Here is a 19,749-nt window from a genome sequence, read left to right on the forward strand (position 1 = left end):
TATATATATATAGAGAGAGAGAGCTCGTGAACACGACCATATATATATATATATATATATAAATAATTGTATATCTTTATATATATATATCTAGAGCTCGTGAACACGACCCACCTTCCCGTCGGGCTGCTGCTTTGCGGATCGTGCTGCCAATGTCGTTACCCCGACGTTACCTTTTGTGGTCCGATCGCACTAGAATTAATCAGATTGTCTTTTTTCTTTTGTTATATTCATCTCTTTGTGCTGTTCAAAATCTTCTCCGAATTGCTGGGGCTCAATTAGTATGCTTGCATGTAGTATGCGCATCAGTGAATGCGTTCTTGTTCTATTTTTGACTGCAAATGTTTCAGAGTTGAATACGCAACTTACTGGCGGTGACCGACTCGGGTGAAAGAAAAAAAAATGTTGGATGCTTCGATCTAATTCTCACCGGCCTTATCGTTGTTCAGAGATTCCGCCGTTCTTTTCTTTCCTGCTCGAAGATCTACGAGTGCATCATGATTGGATCACGGCTTACCTTGAGCATACGTTGATCCAAATATGACGTATCATTTAGAGAGACAGGGGTGAGGTTTACCTATGTTAGGGTGCCATTAATATGGCACATCACACCATGGCTGACGCCGGCCCGACGCTGACACCTCCTCGTTTGCCACTCTTGACTGGTTGTCTTTATTCCGTGGTTTCTCTCCGTGGATCGGTCTAATCTTATCCATGGACATGACAATACGAAACGAAGAAGCGAGTTTGAACAGCGCCCTCATGCGTTTCCATCAGTTCCATCCAGTGCTCTTCCACTTCCATGGCTCGTGGGGGTTGCTTTAGTCGTCACCCTATGAATTCAACCTTCTTCTTCTTCTTCTTCTTATTTTTTCCCTTGTACTTGCTTCTCTCTCTCCTACTTCCACCTCACGTTACTTGCTTGGATTCTAATGTTTGGAGCCCGATACCGAAGCCAAGCCGATCTTTCTTTGTTGTTCAAGGCATTCCGGGTCAAACGCTTCCCACACCACTCCACTCCACTCTCTCTTGCTTCCAAGGAAGAGATGCCGGATCTCCTTTGCCATAAATTTCATCCTTCCTCGACCAACTCGGCTTCAAACATGGTATCTTATAAAGGATATATGTTGAATCGGAGCAGAGTGGGCGGACGTCCGTGGTTGGTGGAACCTCACTGGAGAACCAGAAGGCCGCTTTCTTTTGAGCAATCGAGTGCCCTTCTTTAGATGGGATGGGATGGAATCGAAAGAAACGTGTGGGAGCGTGGATCGGCTTCTTGTGTCAACGCCAGATCTCCCCAAAATAGGAAGGCGGGGATGCGTCGCACCCTCCCCCACTCAGATCAGTGCTAAACCCCGCCGTTGTGGCCCCCACACGAGAGCATGCCTTGCGTTGTAGCACGCGACCCCTGTTCAAAGCGTTGAATTCAGATCGCGTTCGCCCACGGTCAAAGTTGGAAGAGTGCTCTTTGCTTTTACCGATGGGAATAGCCATCAACATCTTTCCATACGCCTCAGATGCTTGTCCCTGTGGAAGCCTCTCTGCGGTTGCTGTTCCTCTCTACCCTTCCTTCACCTCATCCAGAAGACCTGAACGGGTCAAAGGAGCTACTCAATTCTTGGTCCTTCCTTTACAGAGCCACATGACAAGCCGATATATGAACAGGAGCCACATAGCCTGTTTCACTTTGACCCTGTCCCGCGTGGCAGGAAGAACTCGTCAGAGCAGGGAAAGAAAGCGAAGCCACTGCCCTCATGTTGCTCCAAGCTCCCGCCCCACACCTCCTCCTCTTTTCAGCACGTGGTTGGTGATCGAGCTTGTGCGCGATAAGGAGCACCGTGATGTTTTCTTTGTCTTGCCCGTGGTCCAACAGCAACAATTCTACATAAACGACACCGGGGACGTCGTGAGCTCCGGACCCCATGCATGTCCCGCCGCCCAACACACCATCGCCTTCGTTGCAATCCCAGTGCCATAATGTGTGTCATCGCACACCCTTTTTTCAGCATTATTATTTTTACAAAAAGAAAATAAAAAAAAAAAAAGGGAAAGAAAGACATTTAAGACGGTGCCTTAGCGTTATCCCGTCGTATTGGACACCTGCGGTTTTCGACTCCAACCATTCCTACCTACGAGAGGGCCGATTCGGAAAGCAACACAGGTTCATCATTCAGTGTTCGGTTTCATTTGGTGGACGCTGCGCTGAGGTGCAACGGATACGCCCTCGAAGCTTACTTAGGGTTGTCGTGTGTGTGCGCGTGCAAAAAGACGATCTCGGAGTTGCGGTCGTCAAAGCGTCAACCGTTGTTGGGGCCGTCAAAAAATATTACTTGTTGAACTACATAGATTGACGCATGTGTGGAGTCGAAGACTCGGTCGGCTTCGAGAAACCAGGCAAAATGCGGTGGTTCGATTGGTCCGTAATGGTGCCGCATTGGAGGAGGGTGCTGTATGAATAATGCATCACTTTGTCCATCTGGTCGTTACGTTGCCATCGCCGTTTTCACTAAATTGCGGCTGAGATTTCACACACAAAAAATACTAATTAATTTGGATAAGATAATGTTTTAAAAAATGATGTCGATTTTGTAGTAAATGATACATAAAATGTATTGTTTTTTTATTTCGAACTTACTAAACACATGAATTTTTTTTTTACTCGCAATCAATGAATCAATATTTTTTTTCAAAAAAATTATATTTATTTCATTACGTTTATTGTTAAAACAATCATTCTCAGACCCATACATGCTTTTGTAGAAACCGAATGAAATAAGATATAAATAATTATTTTACCTCTAAAAAGATATTTTTAGTTTCGAGTCGCGAGACTTAGATAGCATCCCTTAAGAAGATGATGATACTAATTTTTTGTTTCAATAATTAATTTTTTTACCCTTTAAAATAGTCGTGGTGTATAGAAAATCTACGATTTTACTTAAATTCCTATGTGTTTTTTTTTCTTGAAGTTCCTTAGTTGCTTATACATTAGATATAATAAATTCATTTATCTTCTTCTTTACACAATAAATAGTCGAGATCAAGTCGTCATGAATGTATCAGCTAATTTAGTTGATAGAAACCTTGATAATAATAATAATAATAATAATAATAATAATAATAATAATAATAATAATAATAAATAATAAGAAGTGGCCGTTTGCATAGTAGACAAACCAATATACGCTTACGTCCCAGGTGACGTAAGCTTGGTGGCACATATTGGGTACGTGACCACTAAATGAAGCAGGCGATGCGGTGAAGGGAAAAGGAGGCGATGCAGGCGAATTGATTGGTTGGAAGGTGACAAGTGCAGTATGGAAACGCGTTTTTAGATAAACTAGTGCAAGAGAATGTTAAGAGCTTGCTTTCGAGGCCACTCTTTATGATATGGTGGTGTTTGGAAGTCAAGACGTGACTCTACCGAGAGGAGTCGAGTGCAGCAACACGACAGGACATACAGAAGGAAAAAAGGCAAAAGCGAGTAATGCAGCATTACTAATCGGCTTTAAGCTGCAGAAAGTCCCACTGAAGCAAGATTAGTGGCGGCGTATTATTATAAAGGGAATGAATGCTCCCAACCGGTAAGTGTCCGGTGGCCAAAGTGCGATCCTCCCATCCACTGTCTAAAGTGCCATTTTTAGTGTCCATCTCTCGAGCTTGCAAGCAGAGAAGAAGAAGAAGAAGAAGAAAGAGGAGGAAATCAACCCGAGCGCTGACTGATATCCGTGAACTCATATTGCCCTTTCGGACGGACACAGATGCAAAACTTAATGTCATGTATATCCTCCATTCATTCATCAGATTACAAAAAACAACAAAAGGAAAAGTTTTGAGGGCAAGAATATAAGATTACAAAGCCTCGTCTCGAAAGAACTGATGAACCCCACTCATCCGGCACAGTCAATGAGATGATCTGTTTCTGAACTAGCAGTACTTGCTCCCTCCACGTCATGTTTCATGCACGGTTTCCCTGCCCTCTCTCGGTCTTCTACGAGAGAAGGTGATCGTCCACTGCCATCGCCGCTGGTGTCTGCAGTAATAGGAATGAGTTGAGGAGGAGGAGGAGGAGGAGGAGCGCTCGAAGCTTTTGTCAATTCCGTAGCTCTCTCCATCTCCGTCATCCAATCCGTTCTGGCCAGTGCGTATGCCATGAGGGCCGCGCATGATGTCTGCGCCGCCAGCAACCCCAACCATAGGCCCGGGAGCCCCATTTTCCCGACGAAACCCAGCAGTACGGCCACGGGCATTCCGACCAAGTAGAAGGAGCTCAGATTGATGTTAGCCCCGGTGCTCGGCCTCGCGCTCCCCCTTAGCACGCCGCACCCGGTGGTCTGCGGGCAATTCCCCAGCTCGCACAGCCCCGCAATCGGCAGAGCCACGGACGTGAGCTTCAGAATCTCCGCGTCGGTGGTGAATAGCCTTCCCCACCGATGCCTCATCAAGGTCGTGAATGCCATCGCTGCGAGTCCCAGCCCCACGGCGCACGCCAACGATACCAGGGTCGCCGTCCGGGCCTTGGCGGGACGATTCGCGCCCAACACGTTGCCGACGCGGGTCGACACCCCAAGGCTCAACGCCGACGGGAAGACGTACACCAACGACGTCGTCTGGATCAGTATCCCCATGGAAGCGACAGCTGCCCTGGGGTTGGCGAGCAGGCCACTGAAGAGTATCATGAACTCGTACCACCACCATTCGAGGCACACGGACACGCACGACGGCACGGCGAGCTTCAGCAGCTTCGACCACCCCCGAAGGCAGTCCATGCTCGGGCTCACCCACGAGTCCTTGCACACGCCGGAGCAGAGGACGAAGAGAAGCAAGCAAATCAGGAGATTCAAGTTGGTCCAGACCATCGCCAGGGCCACGCCCGCGATGCCCATTTTGAGATGCACCACCAGGATATAATTCAGCGGCACGTGGAGGACGACGGAGACGAGCGAGCAGTACGTGATCGGAAAAGTGATGTTCTGAGATCTCAGATAGATGCGAAGAGGGTGCAGAAATGACAAGAAGAACAGGTCAGGAATGGCGAATGTGATGAAGACGTGGGCGGCGGAGGAAATCTGCTCGTCCTGACCGCACCACAGGAGGACTCTCTTCATGTTGAGCCACAGGAAGGAGATTGGGAGGGAGGCGGATAGGAGAAGCAGGATGGCCCGTTGCAGAGTGAGAGCAAGGAGCTTGCGTTGCTTCGCGCCGAATGCCTGGCCGCATATGGGCTCCATGCCCATGGCGAGGCCGGAGAGGACGGAGTAGCCCGTGATATTAGCAACCCCGATCGACAGAGAGCCGCCTGCAAGCTCGAGCTCCCCGAGAAAGCCAAGGAAAAGCATCGACACCATGGCGCGCGAGTAAAGAACGAGGCCAGTGAGAGCCGTGGGGATAGATATCTTCCCTATGGCTCTCATTTCCTCCACCACCTGAATCCAATTCAATCAAGCGACGCATATTAATCTCCAGCACCCATATAAAAAAAGCCAAGTAAAGAACAGAGACCTAGCGGCAAAGAGCTTTGGTGTCGCACATAGGGGACACACCACTAGTCTATGAATATATCAGCAGGAGCTTGCTTCCGGTGTGTTTACCTCTGAAAGAGCAGGACATCTATGGAGATCTAAATCAGGGGGTTGAAGAGGGAGATGCTCCATGAACTTGTCGTGAGACTTCTTCTGGGACGGGAGGACGGTGTGGTGTTGCAGACGGCGCTGCGGCTTCCTTGCTGTGGCTTCTCTACGTTTCCTCCTCCTCTGGTTCTTTGCTGTGTTTGCTGCCCTCGAACGAACGGGGGAGGGAACGCGCATCTCCTTAAATAATGGGATACGACACGACCAGACAACACGTGTCGATTGTTTATTCTCAAGGTGGGACTCGGGAACACACTGCGGCCCTCTTCCACCGGCTCCATTTCATCGGGACATCATACGATTGGGCGAAGGGGCACCGACTCATGTACGTGCTCACCCTCTCTCTACGGATGGACGGTTGACGGGGACTTGGACTTCGTATGACTCGCCTCGTTTGCGTGTCATGCTTGCAGAACCTCCGCAGCCACCGAAGACGCAATCGCTGACACTTAATTCTGGAGATATATGTGAAATCTGATCTTTTGATCCACGGTCGTCTGCGTGCAAAGGCTGCGGCTGATTCCAAGCCATTTTACCTTGCTTTGCGCATCATCTCAGCTTTCACCACAACGTAAAGCAACAAACAAAGAAGAAGATACAACTTTCTCTGTTTTTAGTCCTGCCACCTCCCCCATCTTTTTCTTATTCCATCAGCAGCATTGTTGTTCTTTCCCCGTGCTTCCAAAGGTTTCACTTTGTTCGACCTCCAGAAAAGTGCAAGGATGCCGGGGTTGGTGCTCTGTTACCCGAGTTTTGTTGGAATCCTTGGCACCCCTTCACCCACCCTTTATTCCTTGGGCCTCGAGTGCTTCCTTTGCCGCAGGGGCCCCTTCCACTCCCTCCTGCGTTTTGTTCCTTCTCCAACTTATCTCCACGTTCCCGTTTTCTCTGACGTCGCTTTAGTTCTCGAAGGGTCTCGTGACTCGGATCACAGGCGCTCACCGAGCTTCGTCTCCCCAAGCGTCAATCTTCCTCCGCTGGTGTGGTGCTATGAAACACGTAAAGGTACAATTGAGTCCTTTGTTTTGTTTATGGTGACACGGAATGAACTTTTCGAAGGAGACACAAAGAACATGAGGACAGATGAAATTAAACAAAAAAAAGATAATATCAAACCTAACAATGTTCTTCTTGCGTTAGCTTTTCATCAATAGAAAACTAGTATGTTACGTCCGATGAGATAACATAATATAGCAGATCATTGATATAGATCGTGGAATCTGATGCCTTCTCCTGAAATGTATGTGCCGACATATAAATAGTCCAACCCACTTTGGAGAGAGACTTACATGTGCCCAAGTTGATCATAAATTTATCCCCCCCGCAGAGAGAATAAACGAGTGAGAGAGCGAGTAGAGTGGCTGTCAAGTATCACCAGAGCAAAGAGACAGTGAGAAGTAATGTGTATTCAATCAGATCGATGGTGGTAAATGGTGGAATCGATGGGCAACAAGCACATATAATAGGACATGTATGCGTGCAATGCCCCATTGTACAATCATTCTTTTTGGGTCCCTCATTCAGCAGGTGTCATCGAGCTCCAAGGGGCTGGGCAGAGCACAAGGTGACGGACGCACCATCTCACTCTCCCACAGTGGTGCAGCAGTGCACAATGATGGGACTGGGACCTCTACCAAAAGAGGTGAAGGGGAATCGACACGCATTTGCATTGCGGCAGGAATTAACAGCTAGTACGCCATGATCGATGGCTTCCGTTGGCTCCTTCCTTGCATGCCTGCGCACCACCATTCTGATGCTTCTCCGTGGCCTACTCCGGTCTCATCTTGTTCTCTTCTTCTGCAGCTACTTCGGCCGGCTCCAACGCGTCTAGGTTTAGCTCGGCCACCGATCTTGAAGCTTTTGAGTTTGGGATCGACAGGCTCTGCCACCATTGCTGTCCTTAATGCGTATTAACCGGATCTTCCCGGTTAAGGTGAGTCCTCGCTGTAGTTCGTGTATCTTGCTTTCTCTCTTTAAATATAAGCCAAGTAAACAAAGAAGAATCAAATACTGGAATTGGCTCAAAGTCCTGCAAATGATTGATGAACTCTTATCGATGATCACGGTGAATAATTCTGGAATTAACTTCCTTCAAGCTGGTCTCTGGCGGTCGGCTCTTCTTCGATTGCCAACCAAGCGCTGCATACATTATACGATGCGGTGGCTAACCATGGAGTAGTTTGTGGAGACTCAGAACACTAACTTAGCCCATGAGCCAAGTCCAACGCCCTGTATACATTGTTGGGCTGTGGCGTATCGTAAGACGACAGACTTGTGGAGCCTGGAGATGAGCAATCAGTCTATAGACTAGGGAGATTGAAGCTAAAGGAGACGGCAGTCTATAACAAATCATGGCGCAATTTCCAGGACTTAAATTACCTGTCTACTCACCATCAAATCAAATCTCAATCAACAACTTCTCCATCCATGGATCGTAGAAGAACCACTATAGATTGTCTTTTACCGGCATGATCTCTTCCACCGAACATGTTTCTTTGTTGCGCCTTCCAACACGTGGAAAACTATGGAAGATGTCCGTCCCATATGAACCGGGAGAAGCCCAGACAATAAAATGTACAGTAAATACAGAATCAACTGGAGCCCGATATTGCCATCTCCTGTTGCCCCTTGACATTATTATCGTCCTCGCATTGTCAACACGACGACCATCTTTTCTTGCTCCCACGACTGTATCTATGATGTTGACAAAGAGATGCCCACACTCTCATCGTTGGCATGGCGACGGCCCACCGTAAACTGCAGCAACTCCACTCTTTGCCAGCCAAAGAACAAGGATAACTTTATATTTACTTTTTACGACATTAACTGTGCTCGGTTGATCCTTTTTAACTTCTCTTACGAGGGAGGATTCATCAGAATCTGCTCGTGCTATGACTCTTATTCTGATCGAATCTGTCATGTCCCTACTTGGAGTCTGCCAAGTAGAAAGCGTTTGCGGGGGCAATGGCGAGCTAGCCAGTAGACAATTCATCGAACATAATTAACGCATGGCCAAAAAGAGTGCCACGTGAACTAGTTGAGCCCATCGATTTAGCTGCCTGCCTAATCGACATCCGGGTCTCACATTATTAGATTTAATGTCTCAAGGGAATCTTAATCGGGTTGCTGTCACGGAGCACCCATACTCCAGTTCAATAATCTAAATGCTACCATTGGTTGGAGAAGTAACTACGACTGAGATGATCTTGCGCTTGATTTCTGCTGAGTTTGATTTAATTAGTCCTGCTAACGACTGTTCCATTCCTCTGAAATCTAACGCAGTTCATCCAAAGCGGCAGGGCAATATTTTAGACAGCAGTGATAGATAGCACTGAGAAGCCTTTGGAGTTAGAAGATTACAGAGGATCTCCGTTGTTGATGGTAGGTAGCTAAATGTTTGGAAGATGCTGGCCATCTTTGACGGCTACCTCCGGCCTCGGTACCATCCCACATGATCGACGCCCCCATGCGGGTGCTCGAAGAGGACACATGAGTCGGTACGAAGTGGTAAGGGTCAAGTGGGATTTGTAGTATTCCTCGTCTTCGTTCCTCCGATGCTGAGAACAATAGATATGGGAAGATGCTGGTGCTCGATCATGCGGCCACATCATGACATGTTTGGGGGATTATCGAGCTAGGCTGTTTCCAAGGAGGGAAGGACGGTGAGATCCAGACATGACAAGACAACTGCATTCGTTTTTGGGTAAAGCTGCATGCTCACCAAAGAGTCGATTGATTCCAGCACGTGATTCTTTATATCCTCTTGCTAGAGTGGACCATCCAGCCACGTGAATGATTGACAGAATACTCCACTAGTTGAGCGAAAAAATAACATCTTCAGCAGGAGGTGAATGATTGACAGTATACTTCACTGATCGAGAAAAATAGCATCTTTAAGATCCTGCTATTCATTTGATTTAGACCTGAATCTTATTATATAGAGGAGGAAGAGAGTGTCAGATATATTTTTTAATTAAAAAATTATTATATGAAATGATGTTCATGATGTTCATATACTTTAGCTTATGTCATTTTCTAGATGTATTTTTACAGCCTGAGTAACTCTAAACTTGAGGACTGAGAGATGGATATGACCACCAAGATCTATATATACATATATATATATATATATATATATATGGTTTCAGAAAGGATTATTCCAAGAAGATTGAGCACGGTTGGATCCAATATTGCTGGGATATGTAGTGGTGGGTGAGGTAGCAAGTGCACTAATTATTTATATCTTCGCTTTCCATAGATTATTGAGAAATAGGAATCTCGTGCTCAATAATTGGCGATATAGTATTCACTGGAGGCGTCGAAACGTACAAACGGATGCAGCAAGGTCGTAGCTTGCGAGCGATTCGAGCTGTTCCAGCGATTCAGCGAATCGTGAACGTGCGGAAACTGGATTGGGTGATACACTATGGGATTCCGAAAGATTTGATGGAACTCAGTTAGATCATTGTGCGGTCGGTACAGATCTTCTCATCATAATTAAGATTTTTCTTGTTTTCCTGAAAGATTTGTGTTTTTTTTACATTCTCCTCTGAACCTAAAATGATTCGAATGCGTTTCCTCATGAAATGCCCACATCACAAGTGATACTGTACTTCAAGCATACGAATTCTGGTTCTTCAGTTTTCACCCTTTGATTCTGTTCTCGACATTATCAAGAACTTGTACATCATTAAGATCGATATGTCGGAGTCACTATGCAGAGTTACATGCACCTGAATCGCTAGTAATCTTCTTACGCATGCCACGCACGGTCGGTACTGCCAACGGAAAAGGTTATACAATCACAGACGGATCGACTGAAACACCAATTATCTATTGGCCATGAATATTTCAGCTATCGATGAAAACTATTCGTAGCTGTATATGACGTCGGTGGCAGAGCAGAGCAGGCAACAAGAGGAGGTGGTGGATGGCAGCAACGATCTCTTGTTTGCTGTCTTTATTAGCTGTTGCTGATGACTCACAAACAAACGACGATTTGCTGAGTTTTTAGTTTGTAATACAGAGCTAAAAGAAGTTTTTGAGGATGTTGGCATCCACTAGAATCGAGCTTCAGTGTGATTTGTTTGGGGGGGAATAACAATGTTGCTATATCGTCTTCCATCTCGGTAACTCGATCCGTGTCTGTAGAAATATATGGAGTTATCCTTCTTTAGATCTTCGTTTCAGAAAATAATAATTTTTGTTGGCCTGTGGCTGCCTGCTGGGTCAGCAATGTCGGAGTAATTAAAAGGAGGAGACAGAGCAGAAATAATAGAGATGGAGACGGAAAGATGTAGCTTTGAAGTCCTATATATAGAGCCAAAAGCCTCCATAAAAACAGTGATAGAGGGAAGCACGAAGGTTCAACCCGCAGAAGCGTATAGATCAGATAAAAATTTCGAAAGGAGAATACTGCTCTTTTCTCCGTCGACTTGCTGCTGCAGGTTGGCTTTCATCCTCTCTTTGAAAACTATTGGAGCATTCTTTGGTTTCCTCCTTTCTGGTTCTTGGTTTTCTTCGGTATCAAGTAGCTTTGACACAAAAGAGGCTTTTTTTTTATTTTTCGTCCATGGATCTTTATTATTATTATTATTATTTATGATTCCATCTTGATTCTCGCAAGCATCGAACTAAACTCGTACGCTTTGATGAAATCTGCTCCAGAATTTGATCCTGAAGAACGATCACCTGCCTGGGTACTACTGCATATTCCTCTGTAGGGGAAGAACCTGTGGCCATGGAAGCATTGGCATCTCCATGCTATTCTGACATGGTAAGGAGGTCGGGCTGAGGTCTTTTTGGTTGCAAATCCAACTTTTAGACCAAAAAGAAGCATTCTAAGTTCCTACGATTGACAGGGAATGGAACAGAGTTTCTTGAATCAGTGGGAGTTGACCAATTTAGATCAGTTCGGCACACAACAACTAGAACTAGCCCTCGGGCAAGATCTAGAACGATCTCCCTCCTCTGAAAGCTACACGTCATACTCTTCCTTCCATCCACCAGCGAGCACCGAGAGGGCCAAGAAACTCATCAAGACCAGCAGCTGGAGTTCTTGCACCACCGACAAGAACTCGGCGGCGCTCTCGGATGCCTCGTGTCCAAGAATCCTGTCATTTGGCAACCCGGAATCACCACTTTGTCACTCCAACCTGAGTCACGCTGTAACGATGAAGAAGAAAGAAGAGACGGATGTCTCGATTCCCTCAAAGAGGAACTACGGTGCCATGTCCGGAGATGGAACCAAGAGGGCGAACGCGGGGGCCAGGCCGGCCTCTCATAACCAGGAACACATCATGGCCGAGAGAAAGCGAAGAGAGAAGCTCAGCCAGAGATTCATAGAGCTATCCGCGGTGGTTCCTGACCTAAAGAAGGTGTGTTCTCGATCCATTTTTGGTTTTCGATGTGCTTCATCCTGTAGGTTTTAGTAGATCACGTTTTGTTGCAGAGATAGATGCATATTTCTTTCTTTGAGGCAATGTAAAGAAACCTTAGATGTTGTCGTACAATAGTTTCAAGAATCAGCAGCCGGATCTCATAGTAGATAATGCGATCGGTAGATCTGTTGTACTTAAATTTCTCTCCAAGTAATCTACGAATGACGGAATGAAACAATGGAGCGAGGAGCAAATTAAGTTGCAAACTGAAATTGGTCACATTTCGATTTCATCAAGCAACATAAATGCTTGCATTCCCTCTCTGTAGTCTCCGACTATCGATGTTCCTCAGCTCTGATATACTTGGAACTTGCAAAGTAGCTGACAGAATGTATCTCCAAATTTTTGTTCTTTGGAAGATGGACAAAGCTTCTGTTCTCGGAGATGCTATCAAGTACCTGAAGCAACTTCAGGAGAAGGTTACGAGCCTCCAAGATCAAGTTACACAGAGGAACGTTGAATCGGCAGTGCTTGTCAAGAAATCTCAGCTCTGTGCAAATGACGATAGCTCCTCCTCCGACGAGAACTTCGACGAGAGCCTCCCGGAGATCGAGGCCAGGGTGTGCGACAAGACTATCCTCATCAAGATTCACTGCGAGAACCGGAAAGGGATATTGGTGAAAGCGCTCTCTGAGATCGAGAAGCTCCACCTTTCTGTAACGAACACAAGCGTCATGCCTTTCACCAGCTCTTCTCTCGACATCACCGTGATGACTCAGGCAAGATTCTTTAAACCTCTGGTGCCTACGATTCTGCACTCACTAGCAATTCATATCTAGTTTGAACACTCGATGAGCTTGTCATCTTCTTTTACAGACCGAAGAGGAGTTCTCCATGTCAGCCAAAGACCTGGTGAAGAAGCTGAATTCTGTTTTCAGAGAATTCATGTGATGAAGCCAATCGAGCTCTATGTAGAAAAGAAAGGTTTATGGCGGTCTGCCTCTTTTTCGTGTTTTTCCCCCTTTTGTTTTAAGCTAGTTTCGGTTCCCAGTCTTTTCCAGTATCATCATCATCATCTTCTTCTTGTTCTTCTTCTTCTTCTTCTTCTTCTTCTTCTGGACCCGTTAATCATCCTCCGAAGGTCACCATTTCCCCCCTGTTTTGCTGCATGAGTTTCGTCCTCAGGCTCTTTTTGCTCCTCTTTTTCTCGAGCTTTTTTACATGTTGAGCTGATCGTTCATGTTTTCACAAGAGAAGAGCGAGACACTCACTCGGGTTCTGTTGAGCTTTTGTTTTTTGAGGACTTTGTGGGGGAAGTTGACTTTTGAATTCGTTTCTTATCTTCCCTTCCCTTGTAGCCCTTTCCTCTGATGAGTTCGACGATCGAAACTTGCTTCCTCGGTCCCCGATCAATGATCGTTTGATCCTGGAAGCCCGAGTAGGTGCTCTTCTTAGTTCCGGAGGACGACTGACTCTTGTTTCAGATGTTTGAGGTGATCCTTCATGATGGCCATACGAATAATTCCTAGCTGTTCTTTCTTGCTTGTGTAGTCTTGTGGAGATCTGTAAGGAAAAAAGCAGACATGTAGCATGGCAGATAATTACTAATAAATGGTTTCCAAGGCTCCTCGTCGCATGTTATGAGCTGTGAGCCCTTTTTCTTATTCTTTTATCTGGTCTCCTCGAACAAGAGGATCTAATTCGAGGCAAACCAGATTGCATCGTAGAGGAAGACAGGTGGCAAATCGTTGGCTGGGGCGTTTAATAATGCTGGAGAATCTCATGCAAAAGTACTCCAATGAAATGAAATATGTATTTCTTCATGAAAATATTACTTTATGGTCACAGTCTCATTCAATCCCCATCACCGATTGTGAAGCCTTTGTCCGGACTACAACGAGCAAACAAGCAGTACAGTCTTCATAGAAGCACCGAGAAAGAAGTTGCAATCACAAATGCAGACCACTGAGCTTCTACTGTGATTACGATGTGCAATTATCTTTGTCGAAAGGAATCATCACTGAGCTGCTTCTACTGTGAGTATGATGTGCAAATATCTGTCTTGTTCTTGACATGGTAATTTTTCGCCTGTATTGATCATCTAAGGGAAACGATTGAATCAACTTTACCAACCTTCAAAGGAAAATTTTAGGAAATATGATGCTAATTTCTACAGTTGTGTCACGATCACCTCGTTGCATAATAATGCAATACTTTAAAGCCGCTGTTCTGCTCGAGTCAAATAAAAAGGGCCGCATGGTGTGTGCAGGCTCTGACGTGAAAGGCTGAGAAGAAGGATAACGCGAATACTTGGCTCCAGAGAGTGGTAGCACAATCATGCAGCCATGGAGATGGATAGGTGGTGGTCCAAACCAAACAGTTGGGTCGGTGTTTCAACCACCGCCATGATAGGCGTCCAGCAAAGGATTCAGAGATAATGCACGCAGTAGATTGCCATGCTTCCGCATGTATCCGCGACAGAGCAGCTAGGCTGGCTGTGGCCACATGGCCAATTCTTTCCCACGCTCCCAAAAGCTTGTCAAGGCAATGTGATAGCTGCTGCTTCCCTCCCTCCTTGGAAGCTAGAGATGGGATCGAAGATGACTCATGCTTATAAATCAATCATGTGCTAGCTTTTCTGGCCACTTTCACTTTGTCACCGAGATGACGATCAGATGGATAAAGATGCTTCCTGTTGGCAATGTATGGTTATTGCCACGCTCCGATCATTTCACCCTGCTTGCCTTCGTCTTCTTCCCCACTTTTTCCTTGCCGTCTGAGACTACTTTTAACTTCGGATGCCTTCTTTTTTACTCGAGAAGAAGCACAAAGGAAAGGGAGGAAGTTGAAAGTTTGTACACTCATCCAAGCAAGGAAGAGAGAGAGAGAGAGAGAGAGAGAGAGAGAGAGAGAGGGGAAGAAATAGCTGAGGCCAGCATTGGGCATGAAAGAAGACTCGGACCTAACTCAATTAGAATGAGTGATATGTGGCGGACCAAAAGGCCCGGAAATGAAATATATCAACAAGTATTTGGTCGAATAGGTTTCTCTCATCAACAGGTAGTGGTTTTTTCGTCGAATTTTTGAAGACCATAAAGATATAAATTTCTGACGGATACTAAATTCGATAGCTCTATATGTATCAGAAGCAGTCGGGCAGATGTAAATTGGGTGGGATGTGTAGGACTAAACATGATAGGAACGAGTCGAGGATGATGAAGGGATGGAAGAATATAGATGACGAAGAGTTACTTTCCGGTCTGCTAAATTCACCCGAATGGAATTGGGTGCAAGTTAAATGGAGGGAAGGGAACCAAGTCGAATGTTCCTGTCATCCAAATGCAATCGATCGTCGGTCGATCGGATGAAGAAGCTTCCGCCCAACAACATCTGATTCGCTACGTATCGCAGAGCTGCTGGGTGGGAAGGTAGCACGGAGGGATGGGCACCGTCCCTACCGCTGCGCCGATTAACCTGCATTCACATTCCCCTCCTCTCGCTCGATTGGTGTTCCATGGCGAGCTAATCTAAACTAGAGGTGTACCTATTTCTTTAACGCTTCGATGATATGCCAACATCACAGTAAGAGAATATTTGTACATTTCCGCTGCAGCGGGACGAACTTGCACGCTCTGTGCACGTGGCCGGGTTCATGCATGCATCCCCCCCCTCCCCCTCCTCACCCGTGCAACCCCTCTGCCATCTTTGTACTTGTGGCATGAATACTTGGCAGACGTGGAACACCTCACCATCATATCCAGTAATCTGACATCATCCCACTCACTTCTCTCCGTCGAATCGAATGCCATCCATCGCGTTCTCTTTCGGCCGACGCTCGCTAGCTTCATACGATCAACATGTCATGTCTGTCAAATGGCTTGCCCTACCGTGGCTGGCATTCGTTCGAGTGTTGCACCACCATACGTGTAACCAAGGTGATTACCGACGAGGAACGGAGTGGGGGACTGCTTAAAAAGGCTCATCAGCTGCAGCAGGGAAGGTTGGTGCTACTTAGCCATCACTCATTGACCATTCCAAGTACGACGGGACTGCCGTCGTCCTTCCTCTCTCGAGTACGGGGCTAGGTTCTACCCGCTTTGTTTTGTTCTCCTTGCATGCAACGTGGCACTCGTCCTCTCCACGTTAACCGAGTCACATCGAAGACCTCAGTGCCGATGGATCCTACCGAGGAACAAAAAGGAAGCCTTCAGGATCGTCTTTCGAGGGCATGCATCTCGCGCAACTCGATTGACAGTCAACAAAAAGCTGAATGGTCACGTACAGGCCAATGGTTCCGACGTCATTGCGTACTGTCGAAACCTCGTGATACTATTTCTCCAATCATGAAGGCTTTCGATTGGAAGATACGAGCAATATTGATTGAAGGTGGGCATGCCTTTTTTTTACCTCTCTGAGAAACTAGAAGAGCCGCCATTAACAGCGACCGGAGCGAGCTAGCTAGATTAAAAACTCCAACCTTTCCCGTGGGGATGGTTGTCGAAGGGTCCTAATCTTCCTTCTTTGTGCTCCTTGGACACTTATATAGAGGCAAACATAGGTTGTTTGCACATAGCACTATGGTGCACGGCATACTAATCTCTCGACGCTACGTGTGCGTGGTGAACCAGCAATTTCACGTGAACCCTCCTCGCCTTGTGTTTGCGACTTTTAATGACTTCGTCAAAGAATTCTTTCGTCCATCAATTTTCTACCTTCCTTTTCTTAATAGCATATAAAGCTTTCCTCTCGAGTTCCCACACAAACCTGATGAGGCAAGATATAAATTCAACCAGAATTTTCTTTTATTATATTTTACTGTCGATCTGTATCTATAAACTACAATAAAAATCATATTACATGTCGAGTAAATTTTCTTATGGAAGTCCACGTTAGGTTGGCTGGTGGAGGTCACGAGCAGAAGCATCACGAACAAATAAAAATGAACACTGTTGCCCAAAACTTCACCTGATTCAAGAACAAGCACCGCTGTGATTTCCCATCCGCCGTGCGCCATGGACCATTAATGTGTCGCCACGTCACCCCGCAAGAAAACAACAGCGATCGGAAAACGTCGGCAGAGGGTCCCCTGATTGGACGTGTCGCAGAATTATTGGGAGTGCAAGGTGAAAATGGAATAGATCAGGCAAACCTTTTTGTCATTGCACCGCCCGCTATCCTGCTGACATGGAACGCCACGTGAACTACTGTCCCACCCCACCATCCATCGGCGGACCTCCTCCTATCGGATGGCAGCCGCGGAGCCCGCGGGTGGTGAGGCCCCTCCTCCCCGTGGCTCACCGCGGCGCCCGAGCCACCGGGTCCGGCATGCCCATTACCATCAGAAGAGAGTAAATTTTGAGGGGCCGGGACGGCTTGCTCTTAGCTGGAAGCCAAGGCTGTCGTGGGGTCGTTCCATTTCTATGAAGCAATCCGGGTCTCGTTCTTCCTCCCTTCTCCTCTATAAAACCCCCTCCTTCGCCTCTCTCTTTCCGCAACAAGCTCACTTCTCAGTCTTCCCATCATTGCTTCTGCTACCACTGATAGCAGTGGAAGACGATGGTTCACACCGCTGTCCTATCGGTTATCTTCTCCTTCCTCGCGCTCGTCGCATTAGTCGGCGCACGCCCGGCTACTTTCCTCCAGGATTTCCGCATCACCTGGGCTGACACTCACATCAAGCAGCTGCAAGGAGGCACCGCAATTCAACTGAAGCTGGACCCGTCCTCAGGTGATCCCCGATCGATTTCTGATGGCTAATTAGTTCTTATCACGGCATGGCATTTATTGACCGTGAACATTCATTACCTGCTGCCTCGTTTAGTGGAGGAGGGTTGTAATGCTTCGCACGGCATGCAGGTTGTGGGTTTGCCTCCAACAAGCAGTACCACTACGGGCGCGTTAGCATGAAGATTAAGCTCATCCCTGGCGACTCCGCCGGAACTGTTACCGCCTTCTATGTTCGTAGCTCCTACTAGATCCCCATAGGTTCGCTCGCTCATGCTACCGCCGGTATAAGTTTTGGTTATGTGATTGTTGGTGCTTGCAGCTGAACTCGGACACCGACACCGTCCGCGACGAGTTGGACTTCGAGTTCCTGGGGAACAGGAGCGGGCAGCCATACACGGTGCAGACCAACGTGTATGCTCATGGCAAGGGTGATCGTGAGCAGAGAGTTAACCTTTGGTTCGACCCTGCTGCAGACTATCACACTTATACCATCCTCTGGAACCATTACCATGTCGTGTAAGCTACCTCTACTCTTCCCGCTCCCCAAACATTGTGTCATTATTTTCAGTATCCGAACAAAGGGACCCAACAGAAGATATAGAGTAGCCTTCTCAAAGATTTCATGTCCTCGCTCCAGTAATCGAATCAAAACACCCGGTAATAGAAATCAAGAAGGCTCCTATTCCGCTCCAAAGGGAACCGATTCGGTCGATCACTCTGCAGCCGTGAGCATATTCTCCGACGTTACTAAGATAAGACCGAACCATTAAATTTCCCAACACCAGACAGCTTACATGTATGTGCAAACTATGCCAAAGCTTATTACTGAAGAACATGCTGTATCACAGCGTGTGGACGATCTGACCTGAGTCTTCTATTCTACTGCATCCCGACTTAAATTAATGGTTACAGTCGATAGTGCTAGCTCGTGAGTAATAAATAAAATGCAGGATCCCCATTCGCCAGTGTAAAGTCACATCTTTCTTAACATCATCAGTTGCTTTTCGTGATATCAATCATTGATAATGGCTGGGTTGTACAGCTTCTCCGTGGATAACGTGCCGGTCAGGGTGTTCAAGAACACCGAGCGTAGAGGTATCCCCTACCCCACGCTGCAACCCATGGGGGTGTACTCCACTCTGTGGGAGGCCGACGACTGGGCGACGCGAGGTGGACTGGAGAAGATCGACTGGGGCAAGGCCCCCTTCTACGCCTACTACAAGGACTTCGACATCGAGGGATGCGCCGTCCCCGGCCCGGCCAACTGCGCCTCCAACCCCAACAACTGGTGGGAGGGGCCGGCGTACCGGCAGCTCAGCCCGGAGCAGGCGAGGCTGTACCGGTGGGTGCGGACCAACCACATGATCTACGACTACTGCACCGACAAGTCCCGGTACCCGGTCCCCCCGCCGGAGTGCTGGGCCGGGATCTGAGCCACTGCATGCATGCATGAATCCATGGGATAGGAGCGTGCACGCGTACTTCAGCCGAGGAAGGCGTCCATGATACAATAAGTTCGAGTTGCTTGTTCCGTTTTGTGGTCACAGTGCAAGGTGTAATGCTCGTCTCCGCCTGTTTACGTACTTGTTTCTGTCTTCATGTAATTTCAACCTACGCAGTAATGAACAAAGCCATCGGCCTGTTTCACATCATATATGATTCCAACCCACAGTGCCGTGGCCTGCGGTGTTAAAGGTTACCCATGACTTCGTTATCAGATGAAGTGAAAAGCTTTCATGGGTGACCACTCTATCCTTGGTTATTAATGCACGCCAAGTCTGCGCTCCAAGCATGAATAAGCTCCAGAAACCAAGGGAACCTGGAACTCAACTTTTTTATCTTCGTACTGTTTGACCATGGGGAAACAGTGGGTGTATTGCCGGAGAAGGAAAGAAGCTAGTGGGGCTTTGAGCATTAACCTATAGAGACTCATATTTAACTCGTAAGAAACAATAATAGAACAGGGAATTAATACATTGGACATGCATGCCGATCAAAGCCCCTTTCCCTCT

General features: G+C 46.9%; 3 protein-coding genes across 4 annotated transcripts; 2 read left to right on the forward strand and 1 right to left on the reverse strand.

Moving 5' to 3' along the window:
- Positions 1–3,766: 3,766 nt before the first annotated feature.
- Positions 3,767–5,822, reverse strand: LOC135619933 (protein DETOXIFICATION 48-like). The gene is made up of 2 exons (XM_065122432.1): positions 5,592–5,822; positions 3,767–5,426 (listed from the first exon to the last, which is right to left on the reverse strand). Exons 1-2 carry the CDS (start codon positions 5,805–5,807, stop codon positions 3,891–3,893), a joined length of 1,752 nt encoding a protein of 583 aa, XP_064978504.1. The 5' UTR covers positions 5,808–5,822; the 3' UTR covers positions 3,767–3,890.
- Positions 5,823–10,927: 5,105 nt separating this feature from the next.
- Positions 10,928–13,651, forward strand: LOC103996188 (transcription factor bHLH18). 2 transcript variants are annotated; one of them, XM_009417045.3, is made up of 5 exons: positions 10,928–11,077; positions 11,298–11,406; positions 11,492–12,007; positions 12,430–12,789; positions 12,887–13,651. In XM_009417045.3, the coding sequence occupies exons 2-5, from the start codon at positions 11,371–11,373 to the stop codon at positions 12,959–12,961; spliced, it is 987 nt and encodes a 328-aa protein (XP_009415320.2). In that variant the 5' UTR covers positions 10,928–11,077; positions 11,298–11,370; the 3' UTR covers positions 12,962–13,651. The 2 variants fall into 2 exon arrangements, with proteins under 2 accessions (XP_009415320.2, XP_064978505.1); XM_065122433.1 differs by lacking the exon at positions 10,928–11,077 and adding an exon at positions 11,135–11,153.
- Positions 13,652–17,486: 3,835 nt separating this feature from the next.
- On the forward strand, positions 17,487–19,389 carry LOC135619934 (probable xyloglucan endotransglucosylase/hydrolase protein 7). Its single transcript, XM_065122434.1, has 4 exons — positions 17,487–17,738; positions 17,867–17,967; positions 18,057–18,253; positions 18,780–19,389. Exons 1-4 carry the CDS (start codon positions 17,567–17,569, stop codon positions 19,168–19,170), a joined length of 861 nt encoding a protein of 286 aa, XP_064978506.1. The 5' UTR covers positions 17,487–17,566; the 3' UTR covers positions 19,171–19,389.
- The last annotated feature ends 360 nt before the right edge of the window (positions 19,390–19,749 follow it).

This window comes from Musa acuminata, chromosome BXJ2-8 (assembly GCF_036884655.1).
Source record: "Musa acuminata AAA Group cultivar baxijiao chromosome BXJ2-8, Cavendish_Baxijiao_AAA, whole genome shotgun sequence".
Classification (NCBI taxonomy): Eukaryota; Viridiplantae; Streptophyta; class Magnoliopsida; order Zingiberales; family Musaceae; genus Musa; species Musa acuminata.